Source organism: Erpetoichthys calabaricus, chromosome 18 (genome assembly GCF_900747795.2).
Source record: "Erpetoichthys calabaricus chromosome 18, fErpCal1.3, whole genome shotgun sequence".
NCBI lineage: Eukaryota > Metazoa > Chordata > Cladistia > Polypteriformes > Polypteridae > Erpetoichthys > Erpetoichthys calabaricus.
This window is the reverse complement of record NC_041411.2, coordinates 80,028,456-80,056,413: the sequence shown is the minus strand read 5'-3', so window position 1 is coordinate 80,056,413 and position 27,958 is coordinate 80,028,456. Positions and strand designations below refer to the sequence as shown.

The 27,958-nt window shown below is 42.3% G+C and overlaps 1 protein-coding gene across 1 annotated transcript in view; it reads left to right on the top strand.

Annotated features, from left to right (window-relative positions):
* The window catches only part of cfap20dc (CFAP20 domain containing), a 248,480-nt gene extending 220,946 nt beyond the window's left edge, over positions 1–27,534 (top strand). The window contains exons 16-17 of the mRNA XM_028824600.2: positions 10,455–10,549; positions 27,204–27,534. Coding sequence (XP_028680433.2) covers positions 10,455–10,549; positions 27,204–27,325 — 217 coding nt within the window. The 3' untranslated portion in view covers positions 27,326–27,534. The remainder of the gene's footprint in view (positions 1–10,454; positions 10,550–27,203) is intronic.
* Positions 27,535–27,958: the final 424 nt, after the last annotated feature.

The window sequence follows — 27,958 nt, the reverse complement described above, 5'->3', positions numbered from 1 at the left end:
CTGGCGTGTCAAAAACAAAAGGAAAAGGTGCTAAACGAGAAAGCTCCTGACATTCCTCCTGTGGCGGCCTATCGGGAAGTGCCTGTCAACAGTCGGACAGCTAGCGGTGTTCCCTGGGGAGTATCCTTGACCCACATAGCAAAATGAAGCGACCTTCAGAAGCACACGGGATATTCTAGATGTGTCTTTGACAGGTAGAAAAGTTAACAATGTCCCCCGAGTCACCTCCTCCCGTCACGACTCAATTCTGTTGATTCTGATCTCAACCCTACTGGACACGTTAAGAGTGGACCACCAGACAAGGATATCGGTAAGCATTCTGTAGTGTGACGTAGAGTGCCATCATGGCAGGGAAGAATGTAGGTGACCGGCGGCCTTGATGATAGAAGGGCTCTTGAGACCCCTTCACTTTGTTACGTTTGCAGTCTTTCACTGAAATTGTTTATGTTCCTTTCTGAGCCACAACTCGATACCCCAGAATCGGCGACAAAGCCAGAAACTGCAAAAGTGCGGAGGCCTGGAAACAAGCTGGGTGGGCAAGCTACTGTTTTGTGAACCAGAGACAAGTCCCCACCCAAACAGCTTGATTCACCAACAATCAATCTGAGATCGGTGAAGGACAAAGTGAAAACAGGATTTTAGAAATTTGTGCAAATTTGTTAAATACCCCTCCCAAAAAAAAATCAAATATCCATAAAAACAGGTCATGAAATCCAAATAACACTTTATAGGTCTCTGGTTTTAGTGAGGCATAGATCAGGGTGAGGGTAGGGAGGGTCCCAGAAGTTTGAAAGTTTGGAACCACCAGGAGTCTTCCTCAATTTGGAAGTCAGCCAAACGAGTATCCGGGCAAGAAGGGAGGGAGGTGACCGACAACCAAATAGCCACTCTAAAAGAGCTTTGCTAATATGGTGGGAGGACCTGTCAAAAGGACAACCATTGCAGCAGGTCTCCATCATCTGTCAGACGTGTATTGAAGAGTGAACACCTCCCACTTGGAGTTTGGGAAATGGCGTTGAAAAGATGCGGGGAGCACGAGGAGGAAGACAACTTTTGAACTCGTTGGGCAGAACTCAAGCACGATGTTGGGTGAAGATCAACCCGCCCAATTCCATCTGTGTGGTGAAGGATGGTCATGTTGAGGTACAGAGCTGGGCCAAGCTAATTCAAATGACTAGATTGATGAGGACTGCCACACAGCTGTCTACAGAAGGTCCACAGCTGACAAAAAACCAAGCTGTGAAGTCAAAGGAATTGTCTGTAAAGCTTAGGGACAGGATGGTGTTGAGGCAAAGATCTGGGGGAAGGCTACAAATGCAAAATGTCTTGCAGCACTGAAGGTCTCCAAGAGCACAGGGCCTCCGCAGTTCTTACACGAAACAAATGTGGAACAGCCGCAACTCTTCCTAGAGTTGGCCACCAGGCCAAACTGAGCAATGGTGGGAGAAGGTCTATGGTAAGCAAGAACCCAGTGGTCACTCTAGTGAACTACAGGCAACTTGTTTGGAGATGGAAGAAACTTCCAGAAGGACCCAATAATCATTCTGGTGAATTCCAGAGAACCTGTATGGAGATGGGAGAAACTTCCAGAAGGACAACCACCACAAAGTAACTAAGAACCCCATGGTCACCCTGGTGAACCCCAAGAGAACCAATATGGAAATGAGAGAAACTTCCAGAAGGACAACAATCACAAAGTAACCAAGAACCTAATGGTCACTCTGGTGAATTCCACAGAACCTGTGTCAAGATGGGAGAAACTTCCAGAGAAATAACCACCACAATGTAACTAAGAACCCAGTGGTCACTCCAGTGAACTCCAGAGAACCTGTGTGGAAATGAGGAAAAAACTTTGAGAAGGACAACAATCACAAAATGGTTAAGAAACCCAATGGTCACTCTGCTGAAACTCCAGAGAATCTGTGTGGAAGAGGGAGAAACTTCCATAAGGTCAACCACCACAATGTAACCAATTACCCCATGGTCACCCTGGTGAACCCCAGAGAACTTGTCTGGAAATGAAACTTCCAGAAGGACAACCACCACAAAGCGGTTAAGAAACCCAATGGTAACTCTGGTGAGCTCTAGAGAACCTGTGTGGAGATGGGCACGACTTCCAGAAGGACAACCACCACTGCCACACTCCACTAATTTGGCTTTATGGCAGACAGCATGTGAAAGCCCACTTCAGATTTGCAAAAAGACACCCTAAAGGATTTCCAGATTGTGAGAAATATGATTTCTCTGGTCTGAAGAAACCAAGATTTAGCGGTTAGGACTCACTTCTAAGTGTTAGGGGATGGAGACCTACCAGACAGAGCTTATCACCTGCTTAATACCATCCTCATGGTGACGCTTGGTGGAGGTGGCGGCGAGCATCACGATACGCCATAGTTCTTCATGGCTGGAATAAGGGGACCTGTCAGAATTGAGGGAAGGCCGAATGCAGTCAACCTCAGAGAGATCCTTGAAGAAAGTTGTCTTCTTAAACCGGGCTTGTAGGTGTGAGTAAGGTGGGTCAGATCAGGTAACTCAAATCATAATTGTCATCAAGCTCACATTTACTCTGGGGGCTCCGTTTTTTTTCTGTCAATGCGTGCATTAAGCTATTTGGCTGTGAGTGAATGTGCTCTGTGACTGGGATGCCACCCATGCCAGGTCTGTTCCCAGCCATGTGCCCAAAGCCACTGAGACAGGCTTCAGCCCCCCCCCGTGACCTTGAATTGGATTAAGAAAGTCCAAGGATGTTATTTTATGCTCTTACAAAGCAAAGAGGGTGGCAGATTTTACCATTTATTACGTGTAATAATCCAAGCCACTGATCTCTAATGTGATGTTTCTGGTCAAGTGACTAGACGGCTCTTTATAGAAAATGAAAATATTCATGATTATATCTTAACCTCCTTAGTTTATTACAGTCCTGCACATTTCTTCATCCTGGAGATTTAAGATTTGGTCTTTAATTACAGAGATAAAAAAAAATCCGCAGATTAGCATTTGCGAGAACTGACTGTTGTAGATGTAAAGCTGCTTTAAGCGTGAAAGCCGCGCAGTAAAAGACAGCATAGCCCCTTTTTCGTCTACAGGTCAGAAAGACGGGCGGCTTAGCTGAAGTTTTCTTATCAGCATTTCACCTCTCAATTGACGGCAAGTAAAAAGCAGTAATTTAAAGAAAGGATGGATTGATCATTCAAATCAAGTGGGAAGACCCGTTTTTGACCTGTAGAGGCTTATATCACCGTGTCTGATGCACTAAATATGAGCTTTCCGATTGAGTGCAGTTTGTCTGACGTCCACAAGGTCTTTCTTTCCATCGCGTTTTGCTTGGCCAGGCAATGTTTTCTCATTTTTGTAAGGTGGTCTCCAAACGGTTGCTGTACCCCAGTCGACTGGTGTGGCCACGGGTTTGCGAGTACAGAATGGCTTTGCCGACACTCCAGTCAGCTTGGCTCATTCCGAATTGATTAGCTGGAGATTCTCCTTGGGATATTGGATTGTGGTGATGCTTCATTTCAGCGGTCAACATTCTGAGCAGAAACCTGCTCATGTTTAATCGTTCATGAAGAGTGGATTCAATGTGACCCATTACTAATTCGTCTCCTGTCATTTTGCTAGTTCTCCAGTTACAATTTGTGGCACACTGACGTCATTTCCTCTTTTATCAATGGAGAATGCCAACCAGCCTCAGTTTCAAGGGACATCCTAGCATAACAGAATTCTACAGATTGTTGACCTTGCACAGGGAGAGGAAGCATAAATGAGCAGAAAGTCCAAACCAAAGATCAGTCCCATCGAATGCCAGTACTCAAATCTAAACCCAAGAATCCTAGTAAGGGAAATCAAAGCAACAGTCGCATACCAGGGAAATCTTAATAGCACATCGAACACACTCCTATAGCAGAAAGGTTTTGTTTTTTTGATATCCACAAACTCGGACAAGTATGGAGCCCAGCAGAGGTCATGTGTAGAAGAAAAGACAATCAGTCATGGGAATGATTTACTATGTGTGCATGTTTTAATTAAAAGGTTCCCTCAATTTATGTAATTCCTGGACACGTTTTCATTAAAACTTTCCTTCAATTTATGTAAATTGTGCAAAAATTTTGATTAGAACGTTTCTTCGAATTTATGTGATTCGTGTGCAAATTTTCATTAAAACGTTTCGCCGGTTTGTGATTTGTGTGCATGTTTTTAATTAAATGTCCCCTCGATTTTTTCATTGAAACATTCCCGTGATTTATATCATTTGTGCACACATTTTCATTAAAACAGTCCCTCAGTTTTTGTAATTCCAGCGCATATTTTCATTAACGTTTTCTGTCGATTTATATAATTCATCTCTTGATACTTCAATTAAAATGTATGCATGAACAGGAGAGGAAGCATAAAGGAGCAGAAAGTCGACACCAAAGATCAGTCCCGTCGAATGCCAGTACTCAAAGTCTAAACCCAGAAATCCTAGTAAGAGAAATCAAAGCAACAGTCACGTACCGGGAAATCTTAATAGCACATCGAACACACTCCTATAGCAGAAAGGTTTTGTGTTTTGATATCCATAAACTCGGACAAGTATGGAGCCCAGCAGAGATCAAGAGTAGAATTAAAAAACAATCCGTCATAGGAATGATTTACTAATTCTGCAAATGTTTTTAAAAGGTTCCCTCGATTTATGTAATTCCTGGACACGTTTTCATTAAAATTATCCTTCGATATATGTAAATTGTGCACATATTTTCATTGAAACGTTTTCTTGATTTATGTGATTTGTGTGCATGTTTTCAATTAAACATTCCCTCGATTTATGTGATTCATGTGAAAATTTTCATTACATTTCGTGTGCACGTTTTTAATTACATGATCCCTCAAATTGTGATTCGTATGCAAGTTTTCATTAAAACATTTCCTTGATTTGCGTAATTTGTGCACGTTTTAATTTAAACATTCCCTCAGTTTTTGTAATTCTAGTGCATATTCTCATTAACTCTTTGTCGATTTATGTAATTCATGAATACATAATAATTGAAGTATAAAGAGATGATCAGGAGAGGATGCATAAAGGAGCAGAAAGTCGAAACCAAAGATCAGTCCCATCGAATGCCAGTACTCAAAGTCTAAACCCAAGAATCCTAGTAAGAGAAATCAAAGAAACAGCCGCATACCGGGAGATCGAAACCAAACATCTAACACACATATAACAGAAGGGTTTTGTGTTTTGATATCCACAAACTCGGACAAGTATGGAGCCCAGCAGAGGTCATGAGTAGAAAAACAAAACAATAAGTCACGGGAATGATTTACTAAGTGTGCACATGTTTTAATTAAAATGTTCCCTTTATTTATGTAATTTCTGCACACGTTTTCATTAAAATTTTCCTTCAGTTTATGTAAATTATGCACAAATTTTATACAAAATGTTTTCTTCGATTTATGTAATTTGCGTACATATTTTCAATTAAATATTCCCTCAATTTATGTGATTCATGTGCAAATTTTCATTAAAACATTTCCTCAATTTATGTGATTTGTGTACACGTTTTCATTAAAACATTTCCTCGATTGGCGTAATGTGTGCACACGTTTTAATTAAAACATTCTCGTGATTTACATAATTTGTGCACACTTTTTAATTAAAACATTCCCTCAGTTTTTGTAATTCCAGCACATAATTTCATTAACACTTTCTGTCGATTTATGTAATTCATGCATACATTTTAATTGAAGTATAAAGAGATGATCAGAAGAGGAAGCATAAAGGAGCAGATCAGTCCTGTCAAATGCCAGTACTCAGTCTAAACCCAAGAATCCGAGTAAGAGAAATCAAAGCAACAGTTGCGTACTGGGAAATTTAAACAGCACATCAAACACACTCATATAATAGAAAGTATTTTTATTTTATTTATTGATTGATTGATTGATATCCACAGTCTAAGACGAGTATAGATCCCCAGAAAGGTTACGAGTAGAAAAAAAAATAAGTTGTGGGAACAATTTACTATTTATGCGCGGATATATTCTATATTGGGCATGTTTTAATTAAAACATTCCCCCAAATCATGTAATTTAACACCCAAAACTAATTGCAGCTGGTTTGGTACAATTTGATGTTTTTTCGATTAACTGATTCTTCAGTCTTTGACGGTCTCCATTGTTTTTGAAGGCACTACATTGTGGGATTACATGTATAAACCTTCAGTATGTGTTTTGAGATTTTTTGGTTGTTCGCTTATTCTACAATATTGTACAACATTCCCCAGGCTAGAAGGTCATAAGAAACTCATAATTTAAACTAGTTGAATGCTTTTAGATGAGGTTCAGGGCTCTAACCAGCAGTTTCATTTGTGGAAAGTGTAAGGTGGACCTGCTCTATTCATATACTAAGGAATTTAAATATAAGCCTGTGGTGCCATCAGAGCAGGTCTGACCTCATCTTAATGTCTTCTACAAGCCTGTTATTGACAGCAGCAGCTCTCTGTTAGCCAAGCCAGAAGTTTTCTTTTTCCAGGGAGACAAAGTATAAATTAATCTAATCTGATCTAAAAGTAAGCAGCACCTGCAGATTACGTTTTCCCTACATACACTTAATAGACAACCAAGCAAATATTCTTACATTTCCTTTGTTTGCTTTTGCACACACTAATCTCAAGTTCCTCATTCAACTTTACTAATGGAATGTTACTTTTACATAATGCCCTGATGTGTGTAGTACAAGTCTAAGGAGGTGATTCTTAAGATTTATAAGTCACTAATGAGGCCTCACCTGCAGCACTGTGTATAGTATCAGCTTCCATATTACAAAAAAGACATAACAGATGTGGACCACCGGGTTGTGTACAGCCATCCCTAACCCGACAGGCAGAGACACGAGTTTCAGCACACAACACACTTTATTTCAATGGTGGAGCACTTTATCTTTGCTCCCACAGCACAGAACAACAAAGCACAGCACAGTCAGTCCTTTCTTCTTCCTCTTCTTCTTCTTCCTTCTTTCTCTGTCACCTTCACTCCTCTCTCAGCAAGCTTTGTCCTCTACTTCCCGACTCTGGCTCCTCGAATGGACTGAGGCGGCTCCATTTACTAACTTGCTGGGAGTGCTCCAGGTGCCTCATTAATATTACCTGGAATCCCTCCCTGGAGTGGTGGAAGTCCACTGAAGGGCTCTGCAGCTCCCCCTGGTGGCCCCCCACAGAACCCAACAGGGCTCTACCAGACACCAAGTCCTGGCATGTCCTACGGGAATCCGTGGTGTCACAGCCACCCAGGAGGGCTGCCCTCTAGCATCCCAGGGGAGGTAGTGCCTCAGAGATGCTCTCTCCCCTGGTCCTTCCATCCTGCTGGCGTCCCAGCCGGGTAATGGCCGAGGCCACCCGTCACACAGTGCTAGAGGAAGTTAAGGCCTGATTCCAGGAATTAAGAGGTATGAGGAGAGATTGAAGGAGGGGAATCTTTTCAGTTTAAGCAAACGGAGATTAAGAGGTGACCTGATCAAAGTGTCTAAAATCGTGAAGGGAATTAGTGCAGTGGATCGAGGTTGTTACTTTGAAATGAGTTCAACAACAACACGGGGACACAGTTGGAAACTTGTGAATGGTGAATTTCACACCAACATTAGGATGTTTTTCTTCACACTGAGAACCACAGATGCATGGAATATATGACCAAGCAGTGTGGTAGACAGTAGGACCTCAGGGTCCTTCAAAATTCGACTTAGAGGGATGGATTGGCAAGTCCTGAAATCCCCAAAATGAAATGAATTAAGACAGTTAAAAACATTCCCTCAATTTATGTAATTCCAGTGCATATGATTTCATTAAAACGTTCCCTCGATTAATGCAATTTGTCCACGTTTTTTAATTAAAATGTAAAGTCGAATGCCAGTACTGAAATCTAAACCTAAGAAATCAAAGCAACAGTCTGGAACTGGGAAATCTTAGCAGCACATCAGACACTCATATAGTAGAAAGTTTTGTTGTTTTAATATCCACAATCTCGGACGAGTATGGAGTCCAGTGGATTGAGGCTGTTTCTTTAAAATTAGTTCATCAAAAATACGGGACACGATTGAAAACTTGTTGAGAGTGAATTTTGCACAAACATTTAGAAGTTTTTCCTCACACAGAGATCTGCAGTACATCTTACATACTCATATAGTTGAAAGTTTTGCTGTTTTAATATCCGCAAACTTGGACGAGTATGGAGTCCAGCAGATCGAGGCTTAAAGGAGCAGAAAGTCGAAACCAAAGATCAGTCCTGTTGAATGCCAGTACTCAAATCTAAACCCAAGAATCCTAGTAAGAGAAATCAAAGCAACAGTCAGGAACTGCAAAATCTTAACAGCACATCAAACACACTCATGTAGTAGAAGGTTTTGTTGTTTTAATATCCACAAACTCAGACAAGTATGGAGTCCAGTGGATCGAGGCTGTTTCTTTAAAATGAGTTCAACCAGAACACAGGGACACGGTTGAAAACACGTTAAGGGTAAATTTGGCCCAAGTGTTTGGAAGTTTTTCCTCACACAGAGATCTGCAGATGCATGGAATAAATGACCATGTGGTATGGGAGACAGTAGGACTTTATGGACCTTCAAAACTCGATGTTATTTTGGAGGAATTAGGTGGACAGAATTGGCAAGAGTCGTTGGGTTGAATGAACTGTTTTCGTCAAAATAGTTTTGTTTCTAAATAGACAAGTAACTCTACACATGCCGAAATTCCCAAACTGAAATGAATTGAACTAAAACAAAAAACAGTCCGTCGATTTATGTAATTCTAGCGCATGTTTTCATTAAACTTTCCCTCGATTTATGCAATTCTAGCTCATGTTTTCATTAAAACATTCCCTCGATTTATGTAATTCCAGCACGTTTTCATTAAAACTTTCGTTCGATTTATGTAATTCGTGCACATGTTTTAACTTAAGTGAAAAGTGATGATCTACAGAGGAAACCTAAAGGAGCAGAAAGTCGAAACCAAAGATCAGTCCTGTTGAATGCCAGTACTCAAATCTAAACCCAAGAATCCTAGTAAGAGAAATCAAAGCAACAGTCGTATACTGGGAAATCTTAATAGCATATCGAAAACACTCATATAGCAGAAAGGTTTTGTTTTTTGATATCCACAAACTCGGACAAGTATGGAGCCAGGCAGAAATCATGAGTAGAAGAAAAAACAAAGCAACAGTCAGGAACTGCAAAATCTTAACAGCACATCAAACACCACTCATATAGTAGTAGAAAGTTTTGTTGTTTTTAATATCCACAAACTCGGACGAGTATGGAGTCCAGTGGATCGAGGCTGTTCCTTTAAAATGAGTTCAACCAGAACACAGGGACACGGTTGAAAACTCGTTAAGGGTAAATTTGGCCCAAGCATTTGGAAGTTTTTCCTCACACAGAGATCTACAGATGCATGGAATAAGTGACCGAGTAGAGTGGTAGTTGGGGACCTTTAAAATCTTGAGTTGATGTTCATCATTTTGGAGAAATTAAGTAGATTGGTTTGGTCAAATTTGTTGAACTGAATGAACTATTCTCATCAAAATATTTTTAAATAGACGAGTGACTCTGCATGTGTCAAAATCCCCAAAATGAATTGTACCAGGACGATTAAAAAAAATGAGATTCATCACACAAGGACCCGGCTGTGAATCGATTTGCTTTGTCCTGCCAATCAAGAGTAGGCGCTGTTGAAGGTGGCTTTCTTCTTTAAAACAGCAGTCAAGTTCCATTTGTCTGCAAGCGTTTCCTCCGTGGCTGCTGACACAAATGTAATGTGACTTTCCTTTTGAATCCCTGCAGTCTGTTATGAGCACTTGCACATGCATCGGTGTCAGCCAGGAGTGACTTGTGAAAGGCGAAGCAGAATAACAAACCGTAATCTAACAAGAACACTGCCGAAGCAAATGTATAAAATGTCAGCGGGTTTGTGATAGAGGATGGTTTATGGGGTTCCCCGAACAAAAATGTAATTTTCAGAAAATACAGATACTGTCAGAAAACCATATTCAGACAAAAAAAAAAGGAAACTATTACACTGTCAGAACAGCAAAAGTAATAGCATGAAAAGGCGACCGGAGAGCCCGACTGTGCAAATGGAAGCCTGAAGAATATAAACCAGTAGGAAATGCAGCGATTCCGACATGGATAGATGGATGTGCCCGTTTATGCCGTAAGCCACATGTTGTACGGCTGCTCTGCGATTTTCAGTTAATGGACTAGGACGAGAGTTCTTGGCCTGGTTTGAAACTGAAATGCCCCCCCGACGTGGCTAAATCAGCCTGGAGTGCCGTCAGACAGGCAGCGGCTGTCGTGCTTTGTGATGTCTTCTGTATAAAAATGCCACCTGTCAGGTGGCAGTTTCTCATTAAAGGTCTACCTTTTTTTTTATTCCCATTTTTCACACGGATCCTTAATTATACTTTCTCAAACTCTTACTATTGTGCTTTTCAAATTTCAGGGACTGGTTAAATGCTTTTAGCCCTCCAATCATCCCACCCAGTGAGCAATTGAAAGAGAAGAACTCCCCGACGGCCACAAGCACATCCTCAGCAGGTAAGCGACTCTTTATTTTTTTATTTGCTTTTTATGGGGGGGTAAAGGAATGATGTTAATGGCAGACAAACTTTGGAAAAGCTTTTTTTTTTTATTATTATTATTTTTGCTTCACTCAAGCATGTCAAGTGTGTAGAAGAACTTAGAAATCATATTTACTGTACTGCTTAGGAGGGTTCATTCCAACTGTACTTGGGTGGTAAAACTCATCAGCCTCCATGGGGTACTGACATGGACTCTCCTTCCAGTCATCGAACCTCCGATCCAGGAGGATCAATCCTGGCCGTGGAACAGTCTACCAGCTTGTCCTTTGGCAGGTACAGTGCCCATAAAAAGTGTTCACCTCCCCAGAACTTGTTTAACACCATTGAATCCCAGAGGATTTAATTTGGCTTTTTGTGACTCGGATCAGCAAAAAGAAGACTCTTTAATGTCAAAGAGAGAACAGGTTTCTGCAAAGTCATGCCAGTTTCTAATCTGTTTGAATCCAGACCAGGATCTCATGTTAGGTGGGCATAAGCCATCCTAGATAGATAGATACTTTATTAATCCCAAGGGGAAATTCCCATACTCCAGCAGCAGCATACTGATACAAAAAACAATATTACATTAAAGAGTGATAACAATGCAGGCATAACAGACAATAACTTTGTATAATGTTAACGTCTACCCCCCCCTTGTGTGGAACTGAAGAGTCGCATAGTGTGATGGAGGAACAATCTCCTCAGTCTGTCAGTGGAGCAGGACGGTGACAGCAGTCTGTCTCTGAAGCTGCTCCTCTGTCTGGAGATGATCCTGTTCAGTGGATGCAGTGGATTCTCCATAATTGATAGGAGCCTGCTGAGCGCCCGTCGCTCTGCCACAAATGTCAAACTGTCCAGCTCTGTGCCTACAATAGAGCCTGCCTTCCTCACCAGTTTGTCCAGGCGTGAGGCGTCCCCCTTCTTTATGCTGCCTCCCCAGCACACCACCGCGTAGAAGAGGGCGCTCGCCACAACCATCTGATAGAACATCTGCAGCATCTTATTGCAGATGTTGAAGGACGCCAGTCTTCTAAGGAAGTATAGTCGGCGCTGTCCTCTCTATCTGTCCTCTCTCTCTGCATTGGACACAAGGCGGGAACAAACCTTGAAACCCTGGGTGCCAGGCAAACACACCCACACCCAGGACACACCAAACACACACGCGTTGCTCATTCACCCAGCCCGCAAGTTTTTGGGAAGTGGGAGCAAACCGGGGAACCTGGATGAAACCCACCCAGGCACAGGGAGAACATGCCAACTCCATGCAGGAAGGACCTGGGACATGAACCCTGGTCTCCTTACTGCGAGGCAGAAGGGCTTCCAACGTGCCATCCAATCTCTGCAAAGTGGTCCAATGAATTAATTACAAATATAAAATGATAAATAATTGACAGCATGAAAGGGTAAATCCGGTATTCTTTGAGTCAACGTTATTTCTTCACAAACGTGCTATATTGGCATCTGCCGTGCAGAATTGTGTTTTAGAGTTGAGCGTTTTCTGTAAGTTTAGAAAAGTATCTTGCCAGCTCTGACGCTTTACAATGCAGGGTATGAGGCGCGAAGGAAAAGCTTAAAAACGTTCCAAATGGGTCCTGTTTTCAAGCCTTGACTGTTGTCGAGTGTTGATCTGCGTCTAGTCGGACTGTGCAAATGGAAGTCTAGTCTAGTTGGGGTAAACGTTAACATTTAACATTATACAAAGTTATTGTCTGTTTTTCACCTGCATTTTTATCAATCTTTAATTTAATATTATTTATTGTATCAGTATGCTGCTGCTGGAGAATGTGAATTTCCCATTGGGATTAATAAAGTATCTATCTATCTATCTATCTATCTATCTATCTATCTATCTATCTATCTATCTATCTATCTATCTATCTATCTATCTATCTATTATATAGTGCCTTTCATATCTATCTATCTATCTATCTATCTATCTATCTATCTATCTATCTATCTATCTATTATATAGTGCCTTTCATATCTATCTATCTATCTATCTATCTATCTATCTATCTATCTATCTATCTATCTATCTGGGTCTGGAAATAATCCTTTTATCGCATATTCCGGGTACTACTTTTCTCATAGTAAGGATACGCTTTCTTTTCGCTTGTGTAAATTCTTGTAAATATATAGAAGTCAGTCAGAACAAAACCATCCACGTGACATAAAAAGTTTACTGTGATTTGGTCTTTTGAGAGTCAGAGCCGGGAGGCAACACTCTACGGGAGGTGGAAGGAGTGGACTTATATCCGTGTATCGTGGTTGGTGATTCTGTAAGAAAGGTGCTGGAGGTGACCCTTACAATTGATCCTGAAATCATGTTGGCCATTATTGCGGTTCTGGTTTGGAGCTCAGTGGCACCCCCTTTGTGCAGGAAGGCTAAGTGCTGAGGTATCGCACACGGCTGGTGATCTTGTAAAATGGCCAACTTTCATAATATTGGTGATTTTTTTTTTTTTTTTATTCAAAAATGACACGTATACACTTTTTTTACAATGTGTGTGTAACCAAAAGGTGCAACGTGTGGCATTTCTTGTCTAATGAGTTCATTACAAATATAAAATGCAAAATAATGGACGGCATTAAAGGATAAGTTCTGTATTTTTCAAGTTGATGTTACTTTTTCACAAATGTGCTATATACAGTGGAACCTCGGGTCACGACCGTAATTCGTTCCAAAACTCTAGTCGTAACCTGATTTGGTCGTGACCTGAACTAATTTCCCCAATAGGATTGTATGTAAATATAATTAATCTGTTCCAGATCGTACGAACTGTATGCAAATATATTTTCTATAAATGCAGAAGTAAATCAAAACAAAACCAGTCACGTGACACAAAAAGTTTACTGTGATTTGGTGTTTCAAGAGGAAACCACACCCCTGGGGAGCAGGAAGAATTAAAAGCTCAACAGCTTACCAGATTCATCCATTCTTCAAGCCAAGACAGTTGTCGAGTGTTGATCTGTGCCATCAGTGTTTTCGATGTATGTTTGAGACATCAAAAGGAATCTGGAAATAATCATTTTATTGAATATTCCTGGTACTTTTTTTCTCGTGGTAAGAGTACATTTTCCAGCACAAATCCCCTCTGCCACCACCACGTTATCCAGCACACAAAGTACAGAGTATTATTTCAGACTGTGTAATCATGAACTGAATAGCAGGTCGCCTTTCACAGATTTAAGTAGTTATAAAAGCTTTCACCTCTTTGAGACGCAGCTCTGGCATTTTACAGATTTTTCAGTCTCATTTCCACACATTTGGTGTCAAAGGAAAGAGAATCAAAGGTTGGTGACAGAGGCTGTGTGACAGAGGGCAAAGTAAAACGTCGCAGGCTTCACACAAAGCCGTTCGATAGGATTAGAAACCCGCTGATCATGCGCCAGTATAGCAAAAGGAAGGTTTATTGATCCGGTAAATGACATCCATGCTACTGAGAATCAATATTGTGTAAAAAAAAAAAATCATTGATTCCTTTGTTACACAAAAGCTCGATCCACAGTTAAACTGTTGAAGTGTCTAAAGGGCTGGTCAGCATGGGATCAGAATCTCAGAGAGTGTTTTATGCTAATTCTCTCAAAGCATTTAATACTATTGAGACATGTACTTAATTTCCATAATGTCTTGTAGTAAAGTCTCTCAAAAGCATACATTCATCCCTCTGTTTTCGGGGGGTGGGTCGCTGACATTGTCTTAATTGGTCAGGGCATCTGCTCGGACCAATTAAGAGCTGATGCTCAACCTAATCGGTACTACTTTGGGATGTGGGTGGAAATCCTAGACAGTCACAGTCACTGTGTCTTTCCCAAAGTGAGATGAGCTCCTCCGAGCTATTCTGTGACTGGTCGCTGTGTTGGCTAAATGTGTCCTATGAAGCCAGAGGTCTGACAGTTCCTCTCCTTTAAAGGGCATTTTTGATACATTTAATTTTTATGTTAAAGTTTAAAAGCCAGGGCCTCATTTTAGGCCCGTGCAGGCCGAAGGCTGTTTGTGGTGGTTAGGGTGAGGCCATATCTAGTCAGGCTAGTGAAGGTTCTGGGAACTTGTAACAAGCCTCGCACCCTTTCTTACTATGTTTCTTACTCCTGTTCACAATAAAATGAATATTGATACAAATTCAACTGTGTTTAGAATATTTAACATTTTGAATTGCTTTTAAATTTTAAAAGCCAGGTCCCCATTGTAGGCCAGTGCAGGTCGAGGGCTATCTGTGGTGGCTGGGGTGAGGCCATATCTAGACAGGCTAGTGAAGGGTCTGGGCTGCTTTAGGGAACTTTTAGCAAACCTCACACCCTTTCTTACTATATGTCTTACTCCTCTTCACAATAAAATGAAGGGGAACCATACAACACAATTTATTTTACTGATGTGCTGTTGATGACCTGCATTGAGTAGTGCGAAAAGCGCTATATAAATGTAAGGAAAGATTATTAATTATTTTTATGTGGAATTTCAAACACATTTGTAACACATCCATTCAATAGTTGAAAGTATGCATTAAAAAAGAATATAAATAAAAAACACCAAATAAAATAACAGTCGGGTCCCCATTTTAGGCCTGTGCAGACCGAAGAGTGGTTGTGGTGGTTGGGGTGAGGCCATAACTGGGCAGGCTACTGAAGATTCTGGCCTGCTTTAGGGGACTTTTAACAAGCCTTGTACTCTTTTTTTTTTTGCTAAGTTTGGGGCTCCTATTCACAATAAATTGAAGGGAGGAACCATAGAATAGAGAGTGTAGTTGGTTTTACTGCATTATTTGGAAATTCAAAAGAAATTCTAATGCATTAATTGCAATGGTGATGGGGCGTGAGGGTGTACTGAATTGGGGAGCGAATAAATCAAGCCACTTTACCAGCAGCACACATGAATTCATTTTCAATCTAAGTTTATCCAGTAGAGGTCAGCATAGGGAACAAGGTCTACCCAACCTTGGATGGGGCACTAGTCTATGCCAGACACCCACACACTGGCACATAACATACACACACACCCTGCACACTGGGCCAGTGTGGTGTCATAAATGAATCTTATCTGCACATCTTTGGAATGTGGGAGGAAAAAAAACAGTTGTACCAAAAATCAATTTGTCAAATATAGGATAAGAAACATCTGTTGTCTCATTTGTCCTTCTCAGAGATCCAATCACGATGGATGTTTTTTATGATCAAAAGTATTTTCACTTTTTTTTTTTTGTCCAGATAAATGAGGAAGAGTTTTTAAAAAATGAATCCATGCAGGCCGGAAAGGAGCTACATGTTCTGCATGGCAGTGTCAGTGAGACGCAAGGACATTAAAAAGATACATGGAGGAAGACGTGAAGAAGCAGCCGCTTTACAAAAGTGAAGGATAGGAACATTTAGCAAAGAGACAGAAGCTGCAGTTTCATTTTTCGTGTAATCTGAGCGAAAGAGCTGCCTACCTGTAAGATGCCAGCTCGATATATCTGATAGAAACTCATCATTCTGCTGGCCGGTCCTCCAGTCGAATATGAAACAAATCTAAAATCCGCCATAAATATTCAGAGGTTTGTTTTTGCTAATGGCTTTTACAGCACCAACATGGCAATCATTTTCCACCTCCTTTTAGTAGCCTGAAGATAAATTCTTCATGACAGGAAGCGCTTCTGTTTTAATTTAAGTTCCTCTTTGTCATGTCGCCTCCAGCCCTGTGGTACCTGCCACTGCGTCTATAATCGCTTCTTCTGCCACTATGGCGGGCCAATCCCTTTAAGAATAGGGTGTTTTAGAAATGGTGGAAATATTTCGGGGGGCAACAGCTGGCTCAAAGTACGGCCGTCAAGAAAGAAACAGATGTCAGCAGACAGGGAGCCACCCCTTGGCAGAAACGCAGAGATGAGAGGAAAGTTTGAAATATCCAGAGCAGACAAAATGAAACGATTAAACTTCAGGCTGGATGCCATGTGCGGGGGATGGTGGGACCAATTGGCACTGTGACCACGATATGACTTTATCAGTTCTAGTGAACACCCCCAATATAGATATTAACACATTCTATATGTGTGGTTTGGGTAATTTTACGTTTTTCTTTTACTATGTAGAATCTGATTTTGAGGATGTCATTTTTATTAGATTTTATTCCTATCTCGTTTCTTTGTTTACCCAGTCGTATGCGGCACATGAATGCAGTGATTTTGTCACAGGATGTACAGCTCTAAATATGGTGGCGATCACATTTCAAGTGACCTCTTGATGGATAATGCTTCAGTTCCAACTTTGCTGGCTTCAATTCCCAGTAGGCCCTAGCATCATGTTTTGTTTCTCGATTTTTTTTATCTCCTTTTTGACTTTGATTTCTGATTCTCACTTTGCCCTCATGTTTTTGTTGCCATCTCATCAGATTTTTTTGATCTGATTATCCATTTGTTGTGATGCCAAAGTCAGAGAGGGTGGTAAGGAGGATCTGATGTTTGACTGTGTCCACAGCAGAAGAGCAAGACAAGTTGGTAGCTCTAGCCGACCATAATGTGTTGACAACGGTAAGTGGAATGGCCCCACTTGACTTCTGACTGAATCTATACAAGAAAGGAATAGCCCTGCTGTGACATCCTTTTGATTTAAATTCAGCTGTGTTTAGAATATTATTTAAAATTTTGAATTGCTGTTAAATTTTAAAATCTAGGTCCCCTTTGTAGGCTTGTGCAGGTCGAGGGCTATCTGTGGTGCCTGGGGTGAGGCCATATCTAGACAGGCTAGTGAAGGGTCTGGCCTGCCATAGGGGACTTTTAGCAAACCTCGCACCCTTTTTTGCTATGTTTCTTACTCCTGTTCACAATAAAAGGAGGACCAAAAAATACAATTTATTTTACTGATGTGCTGTTGATGACCTGCAATGAGTAATGAGAAACGCGCTATATAAATGTAAGGAATGATTATTTTTTATTATTATTATTAGATGGGATTTCAAACAAAATTGTAACACATTCAATAGTTTAGAGAATGCAAAAAAATAACAATGAAAAGGATGGATGGAAAATAACAACAAATATAACAGTCAAGTCCCCATTTTAGGCCCGTACAGTCCGAAGGTTATTTGTGGTGGTTGGGGTGAGGCCATATCTAAGCAGGGTAGTGAAGGGCCTGGCCTGCTTTAGGGGACTTTTAACAAAATTGTAAGACACTCAATAGTTGGGAGAATGGAAAAAATAAATAAAAATAATGTGTTAACGACGGTAAGTGGAATGGCCCCACTTAACGTCTGACTGAATCTATAGAAGAAATTAATAGCCCTGCTATGATGTCCTTTTGATTTAAATTCCACTGTGTTTAGAATATTGTTTAACATTTTGAATTACTTTAAAATTTTAAAAGCCAGGTCCCCATTGTAGGCCTGTGCAGGCGGAAGGCTATTTGTGGTGGTTGGGATGAGGCCTTGTAGCGGTGCTACATGATTAACGTCATCATAAATGTATTTTATGCTGAGTCCCGTCTTTCATAGCCTTGTCCTGTTTACATGATCTGTGTGTCTGTATAAATATGCTCCCCTGAAAAACAAAGGGGGAAGGATAACACTGTGGAACCACGGTCCCTTATGATTTTACACTCTTTTCTACCTGCCACTTTCAACGCCTGACAATTTCGCCTTTGCAACGCAAAACCCAGGGGTTCTGGACTACGCCGACATACCGAGGATAAGCACAGTGAGACTATTTCTTGTTGTTTGGGGAGAGGAGCAAGCCATCATCCTCATCCGTATATAACTGCCATAGGACACTTTTTCCAGCTTTACAAGGTTCACAAACATTATTCGTTTTTCCGTTTAATCTTCTGGACTATTATGTACATTTTGTCTTTTCTGTGTGTCTCATTGATTTTATGTTCAGTGTGGGTTCGAGGGAGGATTTGTGTTGTATATTAACTTTTTGTGGCACCTTTTTATTTTTACATTCTGCCGGTCACTTTTGGAGTTATTATGTCGGGGCTGGTAGGGGTGTGATATATAATATATTTTTATTGTTTGGAGTTTGTTCATTTCTTTTTTTATTAATATATACTCACTTTATAATTTTATATATTGTTTGTCTTTTGGCTTATCTTTGATCGTCAACTGGGGAAGTTTATTTGGAAGAAGTACAGCTTGTCAGGTCTAACATTCCTCAGCTTGCCAGGCCATGGGTCCTGGTGGTGCAGCTGCTGGTTACGGAGAGTGAGTCGGCCATTGCAGCCTTATCTGGACAGACTAGTGAAGGGTCTGATCTGCTATAGCTGACTTTTAGCAAGCCTTGCACTCTTTTTTTTTTTGCTAAGTTTGTGTCTTCTAGTCACCAAAATTGAAGAGGGGACCATAGAATAGACTGTGATTGATTTCACTGCGTTATTTAGAAGTGAAATTCTAACACCTTCATTGCAATGGTGTGGGGGGAGAATTGGGGAGTGAATAAATCGAGCCACTTCACCAGTGGAACACATGAATTCATTATCAATCTTAAGTTTATCCAGTTGGTCAACCCAACCTTGGATGGGGCACTAGTCTATGCCAGACACCCGCACATTGGCACGTAAGATATGCATGCACACCCCCACACTGAGACCATGGAATACAACTTCTGTTTTTTTCTGGTTTGTTACAAATTCCTGGCTACAACCCCAGCAGGCCTGGCTTCTAGAGGCCAAATCGGGTCTATCCATATTATGGATTGCCTACCAGTTTCTTTGCAAATTCAAGGATGGGAGTACGGCCTTGTACAAATTAATCAACTTATGCAGTGTTTCGTTGAATTGGGAGACATTGCAGTTGCTGCACTCTACTTACTGTCCTCATCCGGCGCCTCAACTCCCTCAATGTTTCGGTCTTGTCAATGTGAAGAGTCTATGACAGCATCTCTCCTTGCCTTCACACTGAAGCATTTCCAGAACAGAATCGCTTGAAAGATGAATGTCGACGGATTCAACATCTGCTTCAAAAACACGTTTCTACGCCTTCCATGTATTTCACCAGTTGTCTAGCGTCTTCATATCCTGACAGTTTTGTCTTTTCTTTGATGCTGTAATGTCTTACCATCAATCTATAATGCCCCCACAAGTTTTTAAACCTGTCTTGTCAGATGTCACTATTAATCATTTTCATATTTCGCATTTCTGGTTAAGTGCCATTGAGCTGTCGGCAGTGAGATGTCACTCTCCAGCTTTCTGTATTTGTCTGCCTTTTATTGCAGCAAATTTAGATTTCTTTTGTCCTTTTACTTTTTGAAATAGGAGACCCCTCTCCACTCTGTGGGGTCTCTTAACCCTTTTTGTGGAGTGACACCAATCAAAAACCACGTGTTTCTGTGCATAAATGGTCCAGCCAGAAAGACTAAGGTGATGGATGGGGTGGGTGGGGGGTATGGAAGGTGGGAGTCCAAGATGGGAGAGACTGCCCTACAGGAACTTAGGGACTTCGCACAACTACATTTCTTAATCTCTCACTTCCAACCAGCCATGCATTGGCTTGCGTTTCTCCCAACATCTCATGCCATGGGTAAAAACAATATACGAAATTTGACAAAAGAGAGGAGGCTATTCAGTCCATTAAGCTCACTTGTTTAGCTCCTAGCTAAGTTGTCCCCATATCTCATCCAGATCCTTCTTAAAGGTTCTCGAAGTTTCTGCTTCAAACCCACATCTTGGTAGTGTGTTCAAGATTCCCACAACTCTGCGTAAAGAAGTGCTTGTCCTGTCTTAAATACTCTTCCTCTTAATGTCCATTGACATCTTCAAGTATGTGATTCACTGTTGAGTTGAAAGAATTCTGCTGGTTCAACTTGTGTATCAATGTCTTTGTGGATCTTGGGGACCTGGATGAGGTCTCCACGCAGTCTCCTCTGCTCAGACTAAACAGGTTTAATGCTCGGTGTCTGTCACAGTAGGACACGTCCTCAAGCTCTGAGATGCATTTGCTTGTTCTCCTCTGCACAGCTTCAGTTTTCGTGATATAACCTAACATTTTAATTGATGTCTCCATATCTCATCCAGATCCTCCTTTAAGGAGGTTTCTTGCATCAACTTCATGTCTCAGTAGTTTGTTTCAGATTCCCACAACTCTTTACGTAAAGAAGTGCTTCCTGGCTTGACTCCTAAATGCTTTCCCCTTAATGTCTACTGTCCTTGATTATGGGATTCATCGTTAAGCTGAAAGAATGTTGCTGGATCTACTTGATCAATGCCTTTGAGGACTTTAAATCACTGGATATGGTCCCCATGTGGTCTCCTCCACTCAGACTAAACAGGTTTAACTCTGAGTCTCTCACAGTGGGCCACGTCCTCAAGCTCTGAGATGCACTTGCTTGTTCTCCTCTCCACGGCCTCAAGTACTGCTATGTCTTTCTTGTAGTGCGGTGATCAGAACTGCACACAGGACTCCAAATGAGTGTGGCCTTGTGTGTGATGGACCAGCACCCCATCAAGGCCTGGTGGCCCTCTTGTAGTTGACGTTATTTGCAAATGAACTTACTAAGCATTTGTTGCAGAATTCTCACAACTCCTTGAGTAAAGAAGTGTTTCCTGTCTTCAGGTCTAAATGCACTTCTCCTTCATTGGTGTCCTCGAGGATGACATTCACCCTTAAGTTGAAGAATTTTGCTGGATCCACTTTATCGATGCCTTTGAGGATCTTGAAGACCTGGATAAGGTCTCCACGCAGTCTCCTCTGCTCAGACTAAACAGGTTTAACTCCCTGAGTCTGTCACAGTAGGTCACGTCCTCAAGCTCTGAGATACACTTGCTTGTTCTCCTCTGTACAGCTTCAAATGCTGCTATGCCTTTCTTGTACTGTGGTAACCAGAACTGCACACAGGACTCCAGATGAGTTTGACCGTGTGTGTGATGGACCAGCACCCCATTAAGGACTGGTTACCCTCTTGTGTTTGCTATGGCTGACTCCCTGCAACCCTAAAATCAACTGCTTTGGAAAATGAACAGGTGGACCCGTTTAGATGACGCTGTTTGCTAAGCATTTGTTGCAAAAGTCCCACAACTCCTTGTGTAAAGAAGTGTTTCCTGTCTTCAGGCCTAAATGCACATACCCTTCATTGGTGTTCGTGAGGACGACATTCACTCTTAAGTTGAAAGAATTTTGCTGGATCTCCTTTATCGATGTCTTTGAGAATCTCGAAGACCTGGATGAGGTCCCCACGCAGGCTCCTCTGCTCAGACTAAACAGGTTTAACTCTCTGAATCTGTCACATTAGGCCACATCCTCAAGCTCTGAGATGCACTTTTGTGTTCTCCTCTGCACAGCTTCAACTGCTGCTCTGTCTTTCTTGTAGTATGGTGACCAGAACTGCATACAGGACTCCAGATGTGGTCTCACTAGTGCATTATATGATCTGAGCATAACGTCCCTTGATTTATAATCAACCGTTTTTGTGATGTAACCTACCATATGTCTCCATATCTCATCCAGATCCTCCTTAAAGGATCTCAAGGTTTCTGTTTCAACTCCATGTCTCGGTAGTTTGTTTCAGATTCCCACAACTCTTTGTGTAAAGAAGTGCTTCCTGTCTTCAGGCCCAAATGCACTTCCCCTTCGTTGGTGTCCTCGAGGACGACATTCACCCTTAAGTTGAAAGAATTCTGCTGGATCTCCTTTATCAATGCCTTTGAGAATCTCGAAAACCTGGATGAGGTCCCCACGCCGTCTCCTCTGCACAGACTAAACAGGTTTAACTCTCCGAGTCTGTCACAGTAGGCCACGTCCTCAAGCTCTGAGATGTACTTGCTTGTTCTCCTCTGCACAGCTTCAAGTGCTGCTCTGTCTTTCATGTAGCTTGGTGACTGCTGTTTGTGCAGGGCCCATATAAAGTACTGGCCACTTTGTGTTTTGTACAGAATTGAATCACAGTGGATGGAGTATAGCTTCTTAAAATTGATCAGCAATAAACAAAATTAAATTAATTTCAAATATAAAATAACTGATCTCATTCACCTCCTTTGACATTATTATTATTATTTAAGCTTGTCCAGTTTCCATCCCCATGTTCTCGTCGCCATCACCTCCTTCATCACCTGTACTGCAAGTTTCCCAGGAATTTCATAGCAAATCAAGTAGTAGTAAAATTGGAAATGGTGTAAAGCTAAAGGATGATTAATAACATTTTTCTTGGTAAAACTCAACTCACAAGAGAAAAATGCTTGTTTGCTGAGAATATTCAGTATCTATCAATAATGGCAACTAATGCCTGCTGAACCATCATTTTTCAGGGGGCTCAGCAACCGTTGAGGTGGCCATCCATCTCTTTCCAGGAAAGAGAAACACACCGCTTCTCATTCCTCTTTGGCTCATTTTTCAGCAGTTACCTTCATTACGCTTCTGCTCAGCTCCATCTTTGGCGCTGGCGTTAATAATAATAATGCGCTCCTCTTTCCTGGTGAATAAGCCACGGAAGTTAATTTTATAAAACATAATTCTCTTTTTTATATAGCGCTTTTCTCATTACGCAAAGTGCTTTTCATAGGGAGTGCAGAGCCACTTGAACCACCACTAATGTGCGGCACCCACCCAGATGATGCGACAGCAGCCATTTTTGTGTCAGAACTTTTACCACACATGAGCTGTTGAGGTACTGAAGGGGTGAGACAGTTAGCCAGTTAGAGACAGGGGATGATTAGGGGGTCCGAATGACTAGGCTGTGGTGGACAGTTTAGCCAGGACATCGGGATACCCCCTGCTGTTTACGAAGGGATCTTTTATGACCACAGAGAATCAGGTCTTTGGTTTTAAGTCTCATCTGAAGGACGGCGCCATTTTCACAGCACAGTGTCCCCGTCACTGCATCGGGATCCACATTCAGACCACAGGGTAAAAGATCCCTGCTGGCCCCAATAATGTCTCTTCCAGCAGCAACCCCAGCTTTTCCTAGATGGTCTCCTATCCAAGTACTGGCCAGGCCTGAACAGGCTTAGCTTCAGGGGGTGTTGTGCGAGTGGCTGGATGGCTGGGTGGCGCAGTGAGTAGCGTCATCACTCCACAGTGCATAAGCCTTGCTGTGCTGTCTTCTTCTTCATGAGGCTTTCATGTTATTCTTGTGTTTCTACCAGCTTCCTCCCACTTGCTGCCAGGTTCAGTGATATTCGCTCTGGGTGGCTGTACCCATTTACCTTTTCTATCACAACAGGCAATTGTTGGCCACCTTAAGGTCCACACAACTCCTTGATCTTTTTGAGCCATCACTAAATGTTGGTCACACTGAATCGCTTGCTGAAAGAGACTTTGCCGGGGATTCCTAAAGTCTGCGTTTCAGTTTTTTTTTTTTTAAACATTTTGTTACGTTCCAACCCAATTCATGTTTTTCCCTCATCAAGCAGCACTAAATACCCCAGGATGACAAAGCAATAAGAGGAGGTTAGGAATTTTTATTAAAAATTAAAAAACTGAAGCCTCACATTCACACAATAATTCAGATCCTTTCCTCGGGCCAATTTGTGGCGACTGGAGTCTTTTTCAGTCTGATGTGACGAGCGCCACACCCCTGGATTTGGGGATGTTCTGCGTTTCTTCTCTGCAGACCCTCTCAAGCTCTCTGGGGTGGGATTTAGACTGTCGGTGGACGGCTGTTTTCTGGTCTCTTCAGAGAAGTTTGATGGAGTTCAGAGTCTGGCAGGGCCACTCAAGAAAATTCCCAGAGTCATCCATAATCCACTGCTGTGTTGCCTTTGCTTCATCCTGTTGGAAGGTGAACCTTCGGCCCAGTCTGAGGTCCAGAACGCTCAGCAGCCGGGTTTTGTTGAGGATGTCTCTGTAGTTTGCTTGTAGAGTTCCTGACGCCGCCCACTTGGAATGTTATTGCGCAGGTGACCAGCGGTGCTGTGGTCTCTTCCAGACGTGACGCCTATCTTGGTTTCATCAGACCAGAGAATCTTGTTAATCACCATCTGAGAGTCCTTTAGGTGTTTTTTTTTTTGCAAACTCCAAACAGGGCTTCCAGGTGTCTGGAGGGGCTTCTGTCTGACCACTCTGTCATAATGCCAAGATCAGTAGAGAAGTACCATCCATGATGGTTGCCCTTCTAGAAGTTTCTTCCATCTCCACACAGGTTCTCTAAAGCTCAGCCATAGTGTCTCCATTGGGTTCTTGGTTACCAAGACTCTTCTCCCTTGTTACAGGGATCGGCTCTGAGCCCTTTCTTATTTACAATGGTGTTGGACCGCTTGACTGATGAGATTAGACAGGAGTCAGAATCAGAATATCTTTATTGTCATTGTAACAAATACAACAAAATTAGGTGCAGTCCCTGCAGTGTCAAAATATAAATAAATATCATTACAAAAGGATAAGAAGAAATAAGGTAGAACACAAACATTCAGCATGAGACCTTAATTGCACATGAACACTATTGTACAAGATGTCCTCTATTGCACTGCTGCATTGGAGGTGATCAGGTGGCATTCAGTGCCCTGATAGCAACAGGGTAGAAACTGTCATTCAGTCTCTTAGTTTTTGTTTTGATGCTCCTCTATCTTTTGCCTGATGTCGTGAGCGGGGTGTGAGGAGTCTTTTAAGATATTTTCTGCTTTCCTGAAGCAGCGTGAGTTGTGCAGTTCATCCAGAGAGGGTAGAGGACAGCCGATGTTCTGCTGGGCCGTCTTTACGATCCGCTGAAGTGTCTTCCTCTGTGCTGTTGTGCCCCTGGAAAGCCCCACGCAGTGACAGTCGCACAGGATACTCTCGATAGAGCAGCCATAGAAGGACACCAGCAGTTTTTGGGGGATGTTAATTTTCCTGAGGACTCTCGGGAAATAAAGTCTCTGCTGAGCCTTCTTCACCAGCTCGGCTGTGTTCACACCCCTGGACAGGTCTTCCATGATGTGGACTCCCAGGACACCCTCTCCACACAGAGCGGTTTGATGTCCGTTTTCTTTTTCCTGAAGTCCACAACGAGCTCCTTGGTCTTTCTTGTGTTCAGGAGCAGGTTGTCGTCAGTGCACCATGCTGTCAGACGCTCCACTTCGTCCCTGTAGGCGGACTCATCCTCCCCAGAGATGATCCCCACCCCAGTGGTGTCGTCTGCAAATTTGACGATGGTGTTGCTGTGGTGGGCGGGGCACAGTCATGTGTGTACAGCATGAAGAGCAGAGGGCTCAGCACACAGCCCTGAGGAGAGCCGATGCTGATGGCCGAGGAGATGTGAGGGCAACCCTTTGTGTACGGTCTGTCAGGAAGTCTTTAATCCATAGACAGGTGGAATATGGGAGTCCCAGGGCTAGCAGCTTGTACACCAATCTGTGAGGGAGGATGATGTTATAAGCAGAGCTGGAATCGATAAAGAGGAGACGTGCGTAGCTCCCCTGGTGCTCCAGAAGGGACAGGGTAGCATGGAGAGCAGCAACAGCGTCCTCAGTAGACCTGTTAGCCCTGTAAGCAAATTGGTGTGCATCAAAGGTGGGAGGGATGACGGACATGATATGATTCCGTGGACTAAGATGTTTGCTGATGACATTGTGATCTGTAGTGATAGTAGGGAGCAAGTTGAGGAGACCCTGGAGAGGTGGAGATCTGCTCTAGAGAGGAGAGGAATGAAGGTCAGTAGGACCACCAAGACAGAATACATGTGTGTGAATGAGAGGGAGGTCAGTGGAATGGTGAGGATGAGGGAGTAGAGTTGGCGAAAGTGGGTGAGTTTAAATAATTGGGATCAACAGTACAGAGTAATGGAGATTGTGGAAGAGAGGTGAAAAAGAGAGTGCAGGCAGGGTGGAGTGGGTGGAGAAGAGTGTCAGGAGTGATTGGTGACAGATGGGTATCAGCAAGAGTGAGAGGGAAGGTCTACAGGACGGTAGTAAGACCAGCTATGTTATATTGGCTGGAAACGGTGGCACTGACCAGAAAGCAGGAGACAGAGATGGAGGTGTCACAGTTAAAGATGCTAAGATTTGCATTGGGTGTGACAAGGATGGACAGGACTAGAAATGAGGACATTAGAGGGTCAGCTCAAGTTGGGAGTCAGAGAGTTTTGATTGGGTTGGTTTGGACATGTGCAATGGAGAGATGAGGGGTATAATGAGAGAAGGGTACTAAGGATAGAGCTGATGGGTTAGAGGAGAAGAGGAAGACCTAAGAGAAGGTTTATGGATGTGGTGAGAGAGGACATGCAGGTGACGGGTGTGACAGAACAAGATGACGAGGACAGCAAGAGATGGAAGATGATGATCCGCTGTGGCAACCCCTAACGGGAGTAGCTGAAAAAAGAAGATTGCTCAGCTCGAGGGAGGGTTGTGTTTGTTGTAGATATATTCCTTCTAAGAATAATGGAGACCACTCTGCTCTTGGGAACCATTTGTATGCTTCTCCAGATCTGTTTCTCCAGTCAATCCTGTCTGAGATCGGCAGGAAATTCCTTTGACCTAACCCTAACTCCTAACCCTCACCCTTCTCTAGACCGCTGTGTGCCTTTTCCTAATCAGACCAATGAAGTGAATTGACCACAGGTGGACTCCAAAGATGGTGTAGAAACATGAGCAGTAGAATGGGATGACACCTGAACCAATGCTAAGGGGTCTGAATGCCTGTGTCAGTGGGATGTTTTTCTTTATTGCAAAAATTTGTAAAATCCTCCCCAGAAGGGGACTGTGAATGGCAGGAATGATCCATAAGCCAACCACCTGTTTAGAATGTGTCTTACTTTTTACAGGCAATCAGAAGCATGATGTCGAAGACGACGATGAAGACGATGAAGTCCTCACTCTGCTCTATGACCCTTGTCTTAACTGCTACTTTGATCCTGAAACGGGGAAGTATTATGAACTGGCATAACGGGAAAAGAATGAATGAAGGAATATGGTAAAGTAAGAACAGGGAAACGTGAAGTGGACTCAAGTCGCACGCTCTGTATGTGATTCCATTTTTGAATGACTGAATTTGTAGAACTGGAGTCGATGTTGTACTGTACGTCACATTTTGATGAGCTTTGTTTTGTATCTTTTTTTTTTTTTTTTTCCTTAAACGCATTGTTAATGGTTTGCCTTTTCCATCGGAAAACAATTAAAATTGAAATACTTTATAATCTTCGTGGTGTTTAGCAGATTTCATAATGTGCTTATACTCTTAAAAACAGAACAAGTCCATTGGGTGACGTTTCCCTTATTAAAAAAATATCCTATTTCTGTCATACTCGGTTTATCTATTACAGGCCAGAAATGAATAGACGTAAGTCTATAGGGGACCCCCTGTGTACCCCACACGTCGGAAAGAAAATTTTTTAAAAGAACTTACCGGAACACAAATAGGGATGAGCAAAGGGAGAACACAAAACTGAAAATGCCACAGTACCGCTGGGCGTGCCTGGCATAAGACCACCTCCGTACCACTTTGCTTTTAGGACCCAGTGAGTTCCCGTACGATGTGGACCCTCAGGCACTTGTGGTCCCTGCTCATTTTCTTGTGTTG